This window comes from Pteropus medius, unplaced genomic scaffold (genome assembly GCF_902729225.1).
Source record: "Pteropus medius unplaced genomic scaffold, Ma_sr-lr_union100, whole genome shotgun sequence".
NCBI lineage: Eukaryota > Metazoa > Chordata > Mammalia > Chiroptera > Pteropodidae > Pteropus > Pteropus medius.
This window is the reverse complement of record NW_024354502.1, coordinates 24,658,419-24,675,815: the sequence shown is the minus strand read 5'-3', so window position 1 is coordinate 24,675,815 and position 17,397 is coordinate 24,658,419. Positions and strand designations below refer to the sequence as shown.

Here is a 17,397-nt window from a genome sequence, read left to right as displayed (position 1 = left end):
CTTTACGACAGTAGGTCGTGAAATGACAATAGTTGCGACAGTATTGGCGGAAGCTAGCCTTGCGCTTTGCGGCGACGACGTTAGCTAGTCGGAATCCTGTTATGCATAGATGTGCGGAAAGCGCTGTATATATAGGTTACCGTGTTTGTGTAACAACTCTTTTAAGGCTTCCATTTCCTTCCGTCCGTCCGTCCGTCCGTCTGTCTGTCTTTGCTTTTTTTGAGTCTTCAGAAGGCAAGAGTAATTTCTCCACTTCATTGTCGGGAGTCAGATTCTGTTGCTGCCAAAGAGGTGCCTTTCTCTTTCCTGCATCTTTTCCTTTACACACACTTTACTCTTATGCGGGTTAAACTCGCCCTCTCCTCCAAGATATCTCGCATTTTTATTTGGTTTTAGTTCTGTTCTTGGAAGAACACCAGGTGATCATTCCTTTCCTCATTAGCGGATCTCTTCCCGCCTTCATCCTCATCCTCTGAGGGAGACCAGCCCGTTGCTGCTGCAGTCTGAGGAATGGAGCACGACAGCTCTCGGGATTTTCCACCGCGAGAGGGCTCTTCCTTGCCTGGAGAGTGGCCTTCTGCCCTCGGACAGGCCTTCTCCCAGATCTTGCACCATCTTACCGGCCAGGAGTCCAGACGGGGCAAGGCCAGAGATGTGGCTCTTCAGGACCTCAGTGCTCTCATAGAAGCCACAGACTGTGATAAATTATTTGAGGGGAGTGGCACATCGCTCCACGGAATGCCTGAGATGCTGGGGCAGGTGGCCAAAGCCCTGGAGAAGTATGCAGCCCCACCTAAGGAACAGGAAGGTAGAAGTGATGGTCACTCTGCAGTGGCCGAGAAAGCGGCAGCAGTTGGGTTACTATTTCTTAAGTTATTGACGAAAGTTGAGGCTGCCAAGAGTTCCTTGGTTTGCCCTGCATGGAAGACAGGCTTAACTCACTTGGCAGGACCCATCTATATTTTTGCCGTCACACACAGCTGGAAGCAACCATGGACCAGCCCACGATCTCAGAACGTTGCTGGAGAGGTGCTCACCTTATTGCTTCAAGTTACTGAGTGTGGTTCTGTGGCAGGATTCCTCCATGGAGAAAATGAAGATCAAAAAGGGAGGTTTACTGTGATAATGGGGCTTCTCAAGCCTGATTTGAATAAGTGAGTACTTCTTTGGAAAGGGCCACCAACTCGAGCTTCAGCCTGTTTTAGAATATTAGAGCTCAGAGAAACCTTAGATTCTTCACTGGTGAAATATAGGTGTTGTAATAGCAGATCTCTTAAGGCCCAGAAAGGTTTTGATTTGCTATAAATGACAACTAGATAGTGGCAAATTTGACATTAGCATTCAGGTCTTCTGACTTCATTTTCTAGTGCTGTTTTAAGTTCATGTGACAACTGCCCTCGAAATTGGAAGCTCTGTTCCATTTACTTAGACTTTATTAGCTGGAGATGGGGATTTGGCGAGGATTTAACTTTCGCTTTGAATTTAAACTTAGGGATATTGAAACTCATTGGTAGTAGATAAGGATAGTTATTTGATATGGAAGCCATATTTGGGATAAAAAAATAGCTTTAGATTGCAGTTAGCTAAAGTACTTTTTTGTGTTTCCACTTACTACTTTGTAAGTATTTGTGATTAGCGGACATTTGGTCCTGTCCAAACGACCATGGGGACATCTGTTCTATGCCAAAAGGTCCTTTAAATTTGATCCTGTCCAAAACATCCACGGCGACATTTGGTCCATGCCAGCCCATCTACCTAACCCCATGTACCACGACTAACAAAGCTGGGGGTCCCCAACCCTGTTAGGAACTGGGCTGCACAGCAGGATTTGGGTGGCGGGTGAGCGAGCGAAGCTTCATCTGTATTTGAACCTGCTCCCCAGTGCTAGCAGCACCACCTTAGCTCCACCTCAGATTGTCAGGCATTTAGACTCTCATAGGAGAACTGGTCCCTGGTGCCAGAAAGGTTAGGGACTGCTGCTAGGCTACCAAGTGAAAAAAGGTTATTGGCAGTACAGCCACAACACAATTATTAGACCAATGAAACATAGTATTTTCTGTATTAATCCTATAAACTGAAAGTATAAATAAATATTATGGGCTGTTAGAACCCAGGGATGTTTCCTAAGCGTGGACGTTTTTGACAAGACCAAATGTCAAGGACTGTTTGGCATGGATCAAACATGCTCACGGATATTTTGGACAGGACTAAATTTCAAAGACTTTTGACATGAACCAGTTGTCTCTATCCATGTTTTGGATAGTACCAAATGTCCTGCAAGGGTTCTGTAACACTGTGGTAATGAGAAAAAAAATGTGTACATAACTGTTATTTTACCAAGAACGTGGAGTTAAAAGGCTTAGTTTTGAGGCAGATGGTGCTGCTTTTTATCACTTCTTAGTAGGACCAAAACTCTTTGAATCTGTTTCATTATTTGTAATATAAAGGTAATATTACCTATTACATAGTTATTTTGAAGATTAGTTGAGTAATGTGTGTAAATTCACTTTATAAGCTGTAAATTGTTAAATATTCATTTGCTCCCTCAGAATAATAATAATAATAATTAATAATATGACATTTCTTTTATTCCTTTCTCCCTTCTCAACACATCTTCATTGTAACCACCATCACCACAGGTTTTTTACATAGTTATGGTTATAAATGGCTCTCATTGGATAAGCTTTAGACCTAGAGCCCTGGGTGCTTGTTATATGCATTTAGTGTAAATTCTATGAGTTATTATGAACTAGCTCTTAAAACATATAATATTAACAGTTACTTTATGTGGGTTGTAGTTTTCTCAAGGACAAGAAAATACTCTCTTGAATTGGGTAATTTTCTTTGCTGGTTAATGTCACGTCACTTTATTTAATGTGGTCTCATATTTCCATTTAGGGAATCCTGGAAGAATAACCCTGCCACCAAACATGTTTTCTCATGGACTCTGCAGCAGGTCACTCGACCTTGGCTGAATCAACATCTAGAAAGGATAATTCCCCCATCATTGCTCATCTCAGATGACTATCAGACTGAGAACAAAATCTTGGGTGTAGACTGCCTCCATCACATTGTGCTTAATGTGGTAAGCAGCCTCCACTCTGCCATCTGTATTGATCAGACAGACTGAGTCATGGCTGGTCTTCATTCATGATACCACTATTTTATTGTTGCCTATGTTTACATTATTTATTAATGCTGTTATGTGACTAAATTCACTTATTTGTATCTTTTCTCTCTATATTTTTCCTCTGTCAACCTAGTAGAGTTTGTATCTCGTAGGTAGTATATATATAAGAAACATGGGCCATCATCATGGACATAAGACATGGGTCATCGTCAAACTGAACAACCAGACTTTCGGTTATTAACAGTTGACTTTCAAGGAACAAAAAAGTCAAACAAAGGGATTATGCCCATATGTGCAAGCTATTACTCTTTTTTTTTTTGTAACTGTGTATTACTACACTTTTTTATGTTAACTGTGATTATGCAGCTTTAAAACATCCACAGAAGTAGAGAGTGGTATCATGAACCTAATCCATGCACACATAATCCAATTTCAAAAATTATCGACGTTTTGCCAACCTTGAAAAACTTCTTTTAATTGGGTAATTTGTCTGATTGCAGCCAGCTGCTGATTTGCTCCAGTATAACAGGGCCCAGGTTCTATACCATGCCCTTTTCAACCATCTGTATACACCTGAGCACCACCTCATTCAGGTAATTGTAAGATTTATTCATAACTGTGAGTCTGAGTTCTCATATTTAAATAGAAGTGGCATTATGTGAATAAGAATAGTCGGAAAGTGAAGCTGATACTAAAGGCCATTGCCAAGTTGAAAATATGGAGGTAGCAATGACTAATGAAAATATCTCAATACTAGGCAGGCATCTGCATTCCTGAGTCTCCACAAAAAAAGCCAATGTTTTGTCTTCATCTGGGTCAATTATATATCACTTGGAGGCAGTGTTATGTCTGAAAAAGTGCTATATTTATTAATTTAAATGTTCTTTTTCCTGCACTGTTTTATGTCACCACACACTTGAAGCTCCTTGTATGTTGGATATTTTACTGTCATTATTCTTTCAGTAGTTTTTGAGAACCTGTGTGCCAGTAACCAGTGTAGGTTCCAAGAGTGAATGAATCAGGGCTTCTGGCCTTAAGAAACCCTTTGGGAGACATATGCAAATATATGAAATTTATACATATGTCTATAATACAGAGTGATAAAACTATTAAAAGATGTTTGTATAAAGTGCAGTTGGTATTCAGCAATAGGCAGCTAACCAGGTTTGGTGGTTTGACAGTTTTAGGAAGATTCCAGAAAGAGGTGATATTTGCTTACGAAGGATGAATAGGAGTTTCTTAGGAGGGGGAAGAACATTTTCAAAACAGAAAAAACAAATTATATAAAATTAAGAGGTAGAAATAATCTCGTTTCTTAATTCATGCCTACTCACCCTGTTACCCCTGACCCTGCCACCTTTCTTTTTTAAATGTTATTTTAGATATCGAGAATCCAGGTACTCACAGCCAGAAAGATTAGGGTTTCTGAGATGGTTTTTTTAAAAAAACAAACCAAAAACCAAGAGAAAAACCAAGAATCCCGGGAGAGCTAGAAGGAATTGCGTAGACACTGAAACTTTCAGATAGGGTGGTCAAATTGGACACAACTGAGGACCATCTTAGATTCTGTTTAGGGATATGTTTATTATAAGTACATGTAAATATCATTTAGACTTAGTGATTTAGTGACAATAGACCCAGACTCCTAAAATTTGGGTTTAAGTCTCAGCTCTGCCTTTCTTACCATGTTATAGCTTAGCAAAGAGCAATCCTGAGACGGTATTATTTGAGATTGTCAAATGGAGATAATGTAAAAAAAAGTTTGAAAATGTAAAGTAATATGCACTTAATGTATTATTACTAGTGTATTATAGAATTCTGTGACATGTATTCCTATCCTAGGAATAGATTAATAAAGATGCTAGAAACATCTGTGAGTGTTGTGAATTCAAGTGGATGAACTATAGTTCCTTTCCATTGCTCTCTCCTAGGCTGTGCTCCTGTGTCTGCTGGATTTATTCCCCGTCCTGGAGAAAGCCCTGCACTGGAAGGGAGATGCAGCCCGACCCACCACACACTGTGATGAGGTACTGCAGCTGATCCTTACCCACATGGAGCCAGAGCACCGCCTTCTCTTACGCAGGACCTATGCAAGAAACCTACCAGCTTTTGTGAAGAGGTGAGTGCCTGGGCTGCTGGTCTGCCCATACTCCCTGACTTATCTCTTTGGTGTCATATTTTCTCTTTCGTTTGTAGGTTGGGGATCCTCACTGTCCGGCACTTGAAGAGGCTCGAGCGAGTCATCCTTGGTTATCTGGAGGTTTATGATGGACCAGAGGAAGAGGCTAGATTGAAGATATTGGAAACTCTAAAACTTCTCATGCAGTATACTTGGCCCAGGTATAACAGCCAAGCAGACAGGTGTGCTAAGAGGGGCAAAACTCAGCCAATTTTCTCTTCAGAACTTGCCCAGATGCCCATGCAGTACAGAAATTAAGTATATGCCATATATTTGAATACCTCCCATTTTTACATACCTATTGGATTTTGAACTGAGAAAATGGCATTTAAAAGATAAATTACACCCATTCTTGCTTCAGGTGTACATCTCCCTAAATTTATAATGCACATTAAATTTTAAAAGGCCATTTAGAAGTGCTACAATAAAGACATGCCTAACTTTGCTCACCTTAATGTTTTTAAATCCAGTTGAGAACAGAGCACTTCATATCACATTGTTGAACACCTCTAAGGGCAGTGATCAGGAAAGTACTAATTTAGGATATGACTGCTCAGGAAGCATTCCAACTTTGGCTTGAGGTTGGTGTTAGGAACAATAAACTGGAACCTAAACATGTGAGTCAACAAAAAGCTTTCTTGCACGGAATGGCAATTCAGTTAGAGTCCAATGCCTCAACAACACACGTATCTATTCTGAATCATTCTCTTATTTCCTTACAATGTACCCAAAAAGCTTTCTCTTAGTTACATTTGTAACTGTTTGTATTTGTTTACATAATGTACATCTCCCCTGTCTCCCCTTCTGAATGATAAGCTCTAGAAGGATGGAAGACCACTTTGGTACAACACTGAGCATACCAAAGTTTACTTAGTACCTGGTATTAAGTACATAAATATTTGAAGAATGAGTGGACCTGGTATTAAGTACACAAATATTTGAAGAATGAGTGGACTAGAGTAGATAGATGAATGAAACAATCAGATTAATACTATCAGGCCTTTAGAGAGCAGAGACCAAGATTCCAAATAGGAGACTGATAAGCAAATAGAGGTTAGAAAATGAATGTCAAGTATGTGTGGAGGGGTGGGGCCTGGGAAACAACAAATTATATATTGAATGATGACAGGTGAAGGGCAGAGCAATACACGGATTAGAGGAAACCACTTATTTAGATGAAGGTAAAGGATGCAGACTTTTCTTCTAGTCATATTTCTGTCTAGAAATGTGGTTCATTATGCATATGTTCACACTACAAGTTAAATTACTTTTCAGCTTCCATTAGGCTTTTTAGTTTTTATTGCAGTAAAAAAAAATGTATATTTGCTCTTTTATACAGTTCAGTAGCATTAAGTATATTCACAATTTTGTGCAACCATCACCAGTATCCATTCTCAGAACTTTTTTTTTTAATCAAGATAAAACCTTTTAGAAAGGCTAATAAGTAGAAGTAAATAGGCTGGGCTTAACTGATAATCCAGGATCTGGAATTAAATGACAGAAAATTCAAATTAACACAAGTTCCAGAAGCCAAGCTTATTTCCTTCATTTTATTTTTAACTTCCAGGCTTAAGACTGCCTAAAATTTAAAGGACTATGGGCCATCTCTTGTTCTCTGGCCAGAAGTATAGGCCTGGGGTAAGGGGAGATCCCAGTTCTTTTCAGGAGGGGCTATTTCCTTATAGAACCAAGCTGCAGTTGGGGTACAAGGTATTCTTAGGCCAGTGTGTGTGTGTATGTGGGTGGTATGCTGTTGGAAAAAATAGGGTTTGAAGAATCTGGAATCTAGTGTGTAGTCTTCGAGCTCTATGGTTTGAGTCATTTGACTTTTATTCCTTCATTTATGAAATGAGGGCTTTACACTAGTTGGCCTTTGAAGTTTCTCAGTTTAATATCCTGATTTAGAGTATGAACATAGTTTTTCTTCTTGATTCCAGAGTTTCCTGTAGACTTGTGGTCTTATTGAAGGCTCTCTTGAAACTGATATGTGATGTAGCAAGGGACCCAAACCTTACACCTGAGACTATTAAGAGAGCCTTATTAGAAGAGGCTACAGAGTGCCTGATTCTCCTGGACCACTGTTCTCAAGGTCAAGTAAAGGTAAGGGACAATCTGTTACTTGGTTTCATTTAGGCCTCATTGTCCTTATTTAATTCCTATTGTTATAATTTACTGTTCACATGCCTGATCAAGTCTGTAAATTAACATGGAGGGTTCAGGTCTCCACCTCTGGAGCCCTCCAGCCTTCAGTAGTGTTTGAGCAATACCTTATTCTTTAAAGCACTCAGAATCATTCAGACCAAAAGGAAAGAGGAACAGCAAATGTCTCTTGGACGAGGACAAGGAATAGACAAAAGGATCATGATCAAGATTTAGTAAAATTTAAGTTCTGTTTGTCATTGAATTAAAAAAAAAAAGAAAAAAGAAAAAAAAATGAAATAATGGGCTATAAATCACCAAAAAGTAATAATATAGGTAGAGTAATTCAGATCAGAAATGTTTTTAATTTTTCAGGGACTACTGTGTTTTTCCATATTCTTATTCACATGGGAATGCTTTCTTTGGTCTCATATTACACAAAAGTTAACTTCTGAAAGCCATAGCATGTAATAGTTATATATTTACATATATTTACCAAACAATTGCCTTATTACTCCATTTAGAAATCTTCAATTGAAGGATGTAAGACAGCGTGAAAAGAAATTCATATCCTAAAAATATTTAGAGATAGTATATTTTGTTACTGTTTTATTAATTATTTAAATACTTCATCTTGGCTCTTTAATCTCAGGCAGTTTTCAAGCCCTAGATCCAATCTAATTCACCTTGGCTGAATGAGCCAGCAGGACTTTTCCAAGCATGCCAACAGTTTATGCAGTCATACTTGCTCTGTGAACTGTCCGCTAGTGTCATCCATTCCTTCCTTAAGTATGGCACCAAGAAAGAAGAACCAAGGTAAAAGCGGGGGAAAAAAAAAATCAAAGTGTGTTTGATTTCATGTTTCAGGGTCTCCTGGCCAAAATTCTCCAAAGCTGTGAAGACAGCAAGGTGGTGAACTGTATCAGAAAAGTGCAGCACGTTTCCGAAGGCACTCCCTATGGTGAAACTTAAGATCTGTATTACTTTCCTAAAAAGGAAAGCATATATATATATTTTTTGTATAAATGGAATTATTTAAGGGAAAAGGTATTTCTGTACTGAATGTTATATTTTAGATTCTTTTCCTTCTTTTCTTTTGCTCTCATAGAAGTAGGGAAAGGAGAACAAGAAAAAATTGAAGTCTGGACATTTCTAAATTAAGTTGGCGGGGGTGGGGCACTAAGGAAACGGTGTGTAGCATTTAAAATTTGGAAATATTTGCAACCACAGACTCATCTGTTAAGCTTCTTGGGCTCAAGCTGTCACTTCAATACATATGCCAAAGCTATAAAAATACTCTGTTTACAACTTAAGGATTTCCTCCACTCCCTCCCAGATTTCTTGCTCCACAGAAGTGACCTAAATATCAAAACCACAAATATTGTGTTAAATACAACATGAAGAGCAAAAACTGGAGGTATGTATGTGTTGAGTATAAAAGGAAGAAGTTCAAAAAGCTCAGTCCTGTTTATAAATGCCTGAAGGGAAATTACGTGCTTTTGGCTTTGGTCACAGGCTCTGTCTCCTGCTCATATTCTATCTCCACATAGGCTCGTTTTCTCTGCAAAGGTCCTTTCAAGGGTATTTTGCCTTTGTGTTTGGTATCAAGGGCCTTTTCTTCTTCTTCACTGGAGGATTTATCATCCTGATCTTCATCACTGCTGGCATCCAGTTTATCCATATCCTAATATGGGGAAAAAAGATACTAGATTCATTGCCCAAACTCCACTGTCCTCTCAATTTTGAACAAACTAGAGAATTTATCTGCCTCTATGTGTTTGAAATCCCCTCTTTTCCCCGCATCTGAAGACCACCACACGATTTACCTATAACTCTTGCCTCACCTCAAAATCACTTATGTCACTGTCATCCACTTCATCATCTTCCACAAACTCTCTTTTTCCCACATCCTAAAATAAAACACAAATGTTAGGTTCAAAATACATAATGAAAATTCAGCTTAAATATCTAGATTGATTCTTTGATAAATACATGCATAAATAACCAAATAAAAATCTACTTACTAGGCAACCAACTTATTTCCAAGTTTAATACTTCTGAAATCAGTATATAGGATTTACAAACAATTCTTTGTATAGTCAACTATTAATTTCAAATATCAAAAAACAGTTTAATAGGCAAAGTATGCCAATGTACCCATGTGAGTATCTATTTCCTAAATCTACCCTTTTCCTAAACATACTATCACTCAGGTACCTCTCATGTTAACAGTAAGATCAAACCCTCTGTAAATTTCAGTAGGTTCCTTAATGGTATACTCCATCAGCTAAGGAAGTTTCTTCATTTGTCACCTTGCAGGAAAAATTTTAGAATGCCAATCAGTAAGATTAAAATTGTCAATGCATAGTCTGTTGACTAAATTTAGAGAACCAAGTGGCCACTGCTAGACCTGAATTAATCTCATGATAGAAAAATATGGTCAAATAATTATTTTTGTTTGGGGGACTGAAAATAATATTCTGTCTCTCAATTACATTAAAATAGATGTAGTCCTATAGATTTCTGCTTGACAAAGCAAAAACACAAACAAAGCTTACTTCATCATCCTCATCATCTTTTTCCTCGGCATCAGAAGAGTCACTCTCTGCCTCCTGCTGTTCCAGGGCCTTGTCGAAGGCATGAATAGGGAAGTTGTAGATGTCGCCATACTGAAGAACATAAACAGATTGGCTTTAACTACGTTTGGGTCTTACACTTAAAGATCATTATCCGACAAGCATATTATTTTTTCCTCAGAAAAATGAGAATACCTAATTTGATAAGTAATATTTCTATACTGTTTTCAAGCCTATGCTAGCAGTGTCTTTAAAAAGCCCCTTTTTTGTCATTTAAATCATCAGTGGTTAATACCAAACTGACAACTTTTATGAAGGATAGAAACAGATCATTAAAGCTTAATAGTCTATAAAACTCACAGATTAGAACAAATGTAATTTTCCTGACGAAGGAGGAATAATGAAAAAAAAATCATCCATGTCGTCTCTGAACGGCACTAAATCTTAAAAAGAGAATAAAAGTTCATTTTAAAGAACCTTCAAAGAGGAGGATAAAAGGCAGGAAGATCAGAACTGTACGGTTTTTATACAAAGACCTGGAATTGTTGCATTTGGGAACAGGAATTGGGAATAAAGGGAAAACGTCTCATGACTATAGTATCAAGGATAAAAACCAAAGCATTTTATGTGCTTGTATCACTGAACTAAAATGAGGAAGCCAGGACTATATGATACATATTTCAGGAATAAAATCAAGGTGCACATCTTTCTAGCATCTTTAAAAATAAAACACATTTTCCACTATTCCCACATTTCCTAGCATATTACCAACTAAAAAATAAAATGTGTACCCCAAAGCTCCTAGCTTTCTTACCGTATCTTGTTTAAGTCTCTCCAGCAATTCCTTTTCAATGGCATTGTCCAGCTGAGCAGCTATTAATGCCTTTTCCTGTAAGAGAAAAGGAGCAAACCTATTTACTTCACTAGTACTCATTTTTTAGCCTGTAGAAGACACTATCAAGTTTTTATAAGAAAGAACATATAATCACATTTCCCTCTCACTATTACTGGGGCTTCTGCCTCTCTAACCAGATATATTTCTTCTTCTTCTCAAACTTTACCTCCCAAACTAAACCTTTCAAGAATTCTTAGTTTTTATAAATAGCATTCAAATTCTAACAAAGCCTTTGATATACAAAGCAGGTAGGTCTACATACATTTAAGTGTCTCAGAAAATTAGCAACCCTTAAGCAGAAAAGGGAACAGAGACTTTCACTTATTTGTTTCCTAAAACCATGTTAGTTTCCAAGTGATAGAAAAATAGTTAAAAAATCTCTTCAATGATCTCTCATAGGAAACGGTACATGACATTGACCTGTACCACCCACAACCAAAACATAAAAATTTAACCTCAAACTACCTTTCTAGCCTAAGACTGTGCATTAATTTGATAGTGAAAATCAGAGGATTTTATAGTATTACTACTGAAACTACGTTAGAATGAAGAACAGTGTGTGTGATCAATCACAATGCAGGAACACTAGAACACATGGATCAGTTAAAAGACTACTGTGATGTTCTATATTATTCTCTAAAGTGAGTGCTTACACCTCAAGGGTGATCCACTGAGATGTAGGAAAACTCACTAACTGGATCCGGATAAAAACTTCTGCATAATTGGTAGAGAATGAAAAATAAAGAGCAAGTACTTAATGCGAACAATCAACAACGCATTTCTCTAAATATGTCTGACCTATCAGTTATGAGACTCCTTAAAGGCAAATTTATACTCAGCTAAGAACCAGACCATCACAAACTATTATATAAAAATATACCTCAGAGTGAAAGCACACATGCATAACAACATTTATAAATGATATATTGGGGAGCATATGTTCAGAAATTTTATTGATGGGGTGAGTGACCAAAAATTTTGGAGACCAATGATAAACTAGATTTGAGATACAGAACTCTACATGATTAATGGAAACAAAAGCATCAAGATTATTAAAGCTATGTCTTGACAGGATATGATAAATGATCAGGTAAATGTCTGCAGCTGGAAGTGAGGTAAGCAAAGCAAATATCCAGAATGACTGAAAATCTGAGCTTGTCAGAAAAAGAGAAATCCTAGGTCTTGAAAAGCATTAGAAAATTCAGCCTGAATGAGATATCAGTGAGATAGAGAGGCAGACTGCTCTTTGGCACAAAGGCTGGAATTTCCTGGCTAGATTTTCCATGAATAGCACAATATTACCATTGCTATTCATTAGTTTCATAACAAAGCTGACTAGTTTACTTCAAAGGAACAAATAATCTCAATCAATTCCTACCAGTAATTTCAAAATTAAAACAACTCAATTTAGTGGCTTAACATGACCCAAACTGACATGATGCTCTTAAAGATTTTTTAAAAATTGCATCTAGAGTGAACATTCTTATATTTCACTGCAGAACTACTAGTGTTTGGTTAGAATGATCAAACCCTGCGGGTAGTATGTAAGATATAAGATCGGAAACATACCAAAATTCTGAATTCTGAAACACCTGACCTCAAGAATTTCCGACAAGGAGTTGTGGATCTCTATTTAAGGTGTTTTTTCTGTTCTCCATTACATATATCCCCAAAACACCCATATTTTAACCTGTCCTGAAAGTTATAATCTTAAGATATGCAATATCAGCCATCTTATGCAAACTAATACTCTTATCCATTAGTAAACCATCGTCCAGGGCTGGAACAGTACACAGACAGTGGTGACAATCTTGTTCATGTGCCCTACCTACACAGCCCTACCCTCAATAAAAATATAGAAACTATGAATATCAGAACAATAAGTTTACCTCTCTTCTTTTTTCCCTCCGCTCCACTTTTTTACTTAAAGGAACAAGTTTCCTCCTATGGGAAATAAAACACATTACCAGAAAACCCATGTACATGTACTATATGTTCATTTAAAAACCTGAAAAGATAACAAGGATTAGAATTGATTTTGTAGGGTTCAGTTCAGTACAGCAAGATTATATATTAAAATTTTCTAGATATTTAATGCTGTAAAAAGTCAGGCATTTTTACATATATTTTAATATGACTTTTTGTTTTCTTTAGGGATTGCGAGACTTCCAAGGGCATTCACCATGCTAACATTAATGTTTCAGTGAACTGAGAAAAAGGACTTTTTGTAGACTGACATCTTTAGTATTCTCTGCAGGTCACAATGAAGAAGTATTAGGGCCTATAACTCCTTAAGAAGGTACTCAATTCTGTGGATTTTAATATCACTTTTTAAAATTAGTTTTCATTGAACTGAGAGTAAAATTCTTACATTGCTGTTTATTAATATTTTTTAGGTCATTTTCAAATCCCTAATTTTAAGATTCCCTCAGGGAGTTACAAATAAAATTTTCTGAAGCTGATTTTTAGACAGGGAGGGGATAATCAAGTTGTACTATACTATTTTTAAAATTCTGCAAAACGAAGGGCACAACTTTAAGGTAAAGTTATTTCTTATATCACAAAAGACCACCCAAAGTTGAAATGAATAGAAAGCATTACTATAGGTTTCATAAAATGATCCATGGAAAAACAGGTTTAAAAATAAATGATCTAAATACTTACTGTCGCTTTAGTGTAAGTTTTCGAATTCGAATTAGGTACTGGGTGATCTTGGTGAATCTCTGCTTACATTTGTGTCGAATGAAACGGGGCCAGTAAATTAGATTTTCATCTATTTGCTCCAGTGCTTTCTCATAGTTTTTATGAAGCCGGACCTATCAAGCAGAAAAAGGAAGCTTGAAAGGCAAGAGTAAATGAGTAGTTCTGCACTGTTAACAACACCTATGAGACCTAATGAGGATGGCTTCAAAAGTTTAATCTAGATATGATCAAGAAAGAGAAAAGCATGTGGCATTTTCGCTCTTGATCAATGGTTATTGCAATTTTATGTCCTGAGTCTTACCCGTTCCCAGAGACGTCTAGGAAAAGCTGCTCGCTCTATAACCTTCATATACAAGTAGCACTGTCCTGCAGGATAGATAACATTTAAAATTATTTAGAGAGACTAAAGAACATCCTTTTAAAGGCTGTTGAGTAGTTCTCACGGAACCCAAAACTGGGGAGTTACCTTTCTCTTCTTTGATAGTGGCATACTGACTGTTTGCCAGGGGACAGGACGACCGATTACACAGTCCAGTCAGGCTATATTCATTTCTGCAGAAGCTCTGCGTCTTAGTTCTAGAATGGGAGGAAAGGAGTAAGAATTAAAAGCTGGGTTACCAAGACAGCAACTAAAGGAACCTTTGTCCAAGTTGCAAATCTAGACTCACCTTATTTTGAAGGAACAAAATTGCTTGTTTCCTAGTGTATCCCAGATAACCTGCAAGACAAAACATAAACCCATTTCAATTGCTCTGACCCAATAGATGGCATATTAATCCAAGAAACAATGCTCTAGGGCAGTGGCCTGCTTTATTGAGGAAAACAGTCTTTGAGGAATGAAGAAAAAATGCTGTGTAAAGCAGTCTGACTTATTTACTCTACACAAATAATAGATTCTTATAGAAAGAGTAAACACAAATTAGCAATAACCATAACCCCATTACCCAGAGATAAAATTTCATTAGTATTTTGTAAATATTTTCAAGTTTTTCTACACGTTATACATTCCAAGAACTAATGTGCCTATTTGTATATTATCAACAAAATGAGATCACATTATATATTTTGTAACTTTCCTTTTCTACTTAAAATGTTCATTTCCCATTGTAAAAGGTTGCACAGTACTAGATTTTTGGATATACGTACCATAATTTTATCTCATTAAGGGCAAGGAGGATCATCTTTTGCTATCTTCCACTAACTAATAATGTACTCCTTATTCATGCAGCATTTACTGTATACTTAATTTATGTTAAGTCCTGACACACAGGAGATACTCAAGTATTTGTTGAATTAAGGAAGGTACAGTCCTTAAAGAGTGTTATCTGTCTATAGTTAGAAAAATTTGTAAACAAAGCATCACAAAGCAGCAGTTTACAATAGAGGTGTATAAGAGTATGAGAGCCTTTGAGTGAACTGCCCTGAGGAACCAGTAAAGACTTTAAAGTAGTTAAAAGGAAAAGCATAAAGAAATGTAAAAGAATGGAACAACATTTTTATAGGATGTGTTTGGCAGGGGATGGTAGGAAATAGGGCAGAGGAAATGAAAGGAAAAGTAGGAGTTCAGTCTGGCTACTGGCTTTAAACATCTGTAAGTTAATGACTCCCAAACTGTCATTTCCTGGTCAGACTTCTTTCCTGAGCAACAGACTTGTATATATACCCAGCTGCCTACTTGACATCTACACGTGGATTCTTTAGTAAAAGGTAAAAGATTTATACTATCTGAAGAAAAACCAGAGCATCTACGTGTATTCTAAAAGGCATCATACCCATTAACATGTCCAAATGGAGTTCTCAATTCCACACCTCTCAAAATACCATATTCCTTCCCTAGCCTTCCCTGTCTCCATAAATAAAACCACGACTGAACTATTTGTTCAAGCCCCCAACCTTGATTTTTCTTTTTCATTTAACCCATCACCAAGTCTTGTCGATTTTACTGATAAAACAGATCTTAATTCATCCACTTCTTTTCATGTCCACCATGACCTTAGTTGAAGCTACTTTCATCATAATCTCCTTGCTTTCATTTTCTCTCCTTCTACAACCTTTCACACAACTAGGGAACTTTTCATAAATGTAAATCAGATGGCATTTCCCACTAAAATCCCTAAAACCACTTCCTGAAAACACTACATGATCTTGCCTTGGCAAGCATATCCAACTTCGTTATGTCTCTCTTCCCTTGATTCCTATAACAGTCACATTGGTGTCCTTTAATATATTCCTTCTCTCTTATCTCCAGATTTTTGTACCTTTCTGTTGCTTGCTTTTTCCCTCAGTCCCTCAGTGACAGTTCATTCTCATCCTTTAGATCTCAGCTCAAATGTCTACTATTCAGAGACACCTTCCCTGATCAGCCCTATCTGAAGTGGTCTCTCCTAATTACTCTCTACTCATCACCTCTGGTCTTTCATACTACTATTATTACACAGTGCAATTGTTTTTATTTGTTCACTTGTTCGCTGTCTCACCCACCAGAGTGCTCCAAGAAAGCAGAGGTCTTTTGTCTAGCTTATTGACAACCAAATCTCCAGTAATTATTACTACGCCTGGCACACTATTATTTCTCCTACAAATAACTAAATGAATGAATCTAGGATGCTTCCAAAATTATGATTCAGGCAGACAGTGAAACAAATATAAAGAAAAACCTAAACATAGGAAAAGCATATTGAAAATGTGCACATGGATGATCTTTAAGTTTGATTTCTAAACTTAGCGGTATTGCACCCCAGGCTCCTGCCCGCCCTCCAAGTCCCCAAGGACAATACGTAAAGTCCATTATTGCTGGACACCAAGGACTGGATACATACACCAACCTTGTAGATTAAGGTGGTGGTAGTCTAGCTCCTTAATCCTGCTGAGGCAGCGGGCTTGGGGTCTAAGGCAGACGTGAAAACCCCACGCTCTGAAATCAGGGCTCTGAAAGCCTCGCTTCCGGAGCCATAGGGGGTAATTGGGCCAGCTGAGTATGCAGATTCTGAGTCACCTAAAGTGGGTGAGACGCCCTCCATAAACCCCGGGTTCAGGCGCAAAAAGAGACTCACATCATCTGACTGCATGGTGTCAGCGGTACAGCGTGCGTCTCTGTCCAAATCCGGGAAGCAGCCATGCTTCTTCCGGCAAGTCACTTCCGGTACCCTAGTCTCACCTATCGCGAGTGTTCTGATTTCTTGGCCTCGCACGGAGCGCCCCTTAGCGGTCTAACTTACGCGCGCGCCTGTACGTCCACCGCTAGGTCGGGACAGTCACCGCACCCTCACGCAGGGTGGGTCTTGTCCCGGGCTCACCTGGACCGCAAACGGAGTTAACGTTCCTGTGTATCTCTGCGCAGTAGCTGGCCAAATCCCAGAATGCAGAGGCCGAGAGTGTCCGACGTGCTCTTGTCTAAAGCGCAGTTTGTGACCGCCCAGCTTTCCAGACCTCCATTCTGCCTATCATTAGGCTTGGGAAAGGCGCGTACCGCCGCCTGCCGGGCCTTAGCGCCAACCATTAGGGTTGCGGTGTTATTACTCCATCACCTAAGGAGTGGATCGCAAACTCGGTTCTTTTTAACCTGAGACTCTCACTCCCGCATTTACTCCTCCCTCACCCCGCAGATACTTTTGGTGCGGCATTGAGTCTTGACTTTTGAAGTACCTGGGTCAGATATACATATTTTTTTTTTTTTGGAGGACTAACAACTCTTTTCCACTTTTTATTTTGTCGGGGGCGGGGGGACCTTTACTAGCTCATATCGTTTTTCGAAAGAAAGGTCATTTTAATACCA

At 38.1% G+C, this 17,397-nt stretch overlaps 2 protein-coding genes across 4 annotated transcripts; one reads left to right on the top strand and one right to left on the bottom strand.

Moving 5' to 3' along the window:
* The first annotated feature begins 55 nt into the window (after positions 1–55).
* On the top strand, positions 56–9,479 carry TTI2 (TELO2 interacting protein 2). 2 transcript variants are annotated; one of them, XM_039854048.1, is made up of 7 exons: positions 57–1,154; positions 2,899–3,085; positions 3,631–3,723; positions 5,062–5,249; positions 5,327–5,470; positions 7,247–7,409; positions 8,316–9,479. In XM_039854048.1, exons 1-7 carry the CDS (start codon positions 511–513, stop codon positions 8,418–8,420), a joined length of 1,524 nt encoding a protein of 507 aa, XP_039709982.1. In that variant the 5' UTR covers positions 57–510; the 3' UTR covers positions 8,421–9,479. The 2 variants fall into 2 exon arrangements, with proteins under 2 accessions (XP_039709983.1, XP_039709982.1); XM_039854049.1 differs by lacking the exon at positions 3,631–3,723 and having other exon boundaries at positions 56–1,154.
* Positions 7,708–16,826, bottom strand: MAK16 (MAK16 homolog). 2 transcript variants are annotated; one of them, XM_039854051.1, is made up of 10 exons: positions 16,676–16,826; positions 14,291–14,340; positions 14,089–14,198; positions 13,924–13,988; positions 13,584–13,735; positions 12,809–12,863; positions 10,839–10,913; positions 10,007–10,117; positions 9,293–9,358; positions 7,708–9,132 (listed from the first exon to the last, which is right to left on the bottom strand). In XM_039854051.1, the coding sequence occupies exons 1-10, from the start codon at positions 16,688–16,690 to the stop codon at positions 8,938–8,940; spliced, it is 894 nt and encodes a 297-aa protein (XP_039709985.1). In that variant the 5' UTR covers positions 16,691–16,826; the 3' UTR covers positions 7,708–8,937. The 2 variants fall into 2 exon arrangements, with proteins under 2 accessions (XP_039709985.1, XP_039709984.1); XM_039854050.1 differs by lacking the exon at positions 16,676–16,826 and having other exon boundaries at positions 14,291–14,379.
* Between the last annotated feature and the right edge of the window lie 571 nt (positions 16,827–17,397).

Excerpts from the sequence above, each read along its gene's own strand:
- TTI2 (XM_039854048.1), top strand. The coding sequence starts at position 511 with ATGGAGCACGACAGCTCTCGGGATTTTCCACCGCGAGAGGGCTCTTCC. Across the intron at positions 5,471-7,246 it reads ATGCAGTATACTTGGCCCAG|AGTTTCCTGTAGACTTGTGG; the intron begins GTATAACAGCCA and ends TCTTGATTCCAG. Across the intron at positions 7,410-8,315 it reads GTTCTCAAGGTCAAGTAAAG|GGTCTCCTGGCCAAAATTCT; the intron begins GTAAGGGACAAT and ends TTCATGTTTCAG.
- MAK16 (XM_039854050.1), bottom strand. The coding sequence starts at position 14,364 with ATGGGTTTATGTTTTGTCTTGCAGGTTATCTGGGATACACTAGGAAAC. Across the intron at positions 10,118-10,838 it reads AGAGACTTAAACAAGATACG|TATGGCGACATCTACAACTT; the intron begins GTAAGAAAGCTA and ends TATGTTCTTCAG. Across the intron at positions 9,133-9,292 it reads GTGACATAAGTGATTTTGAG|GATATGGATAAACTGGATGC; the intron begins GTGAGGCAAGAG and ends TCCCCATATTAG.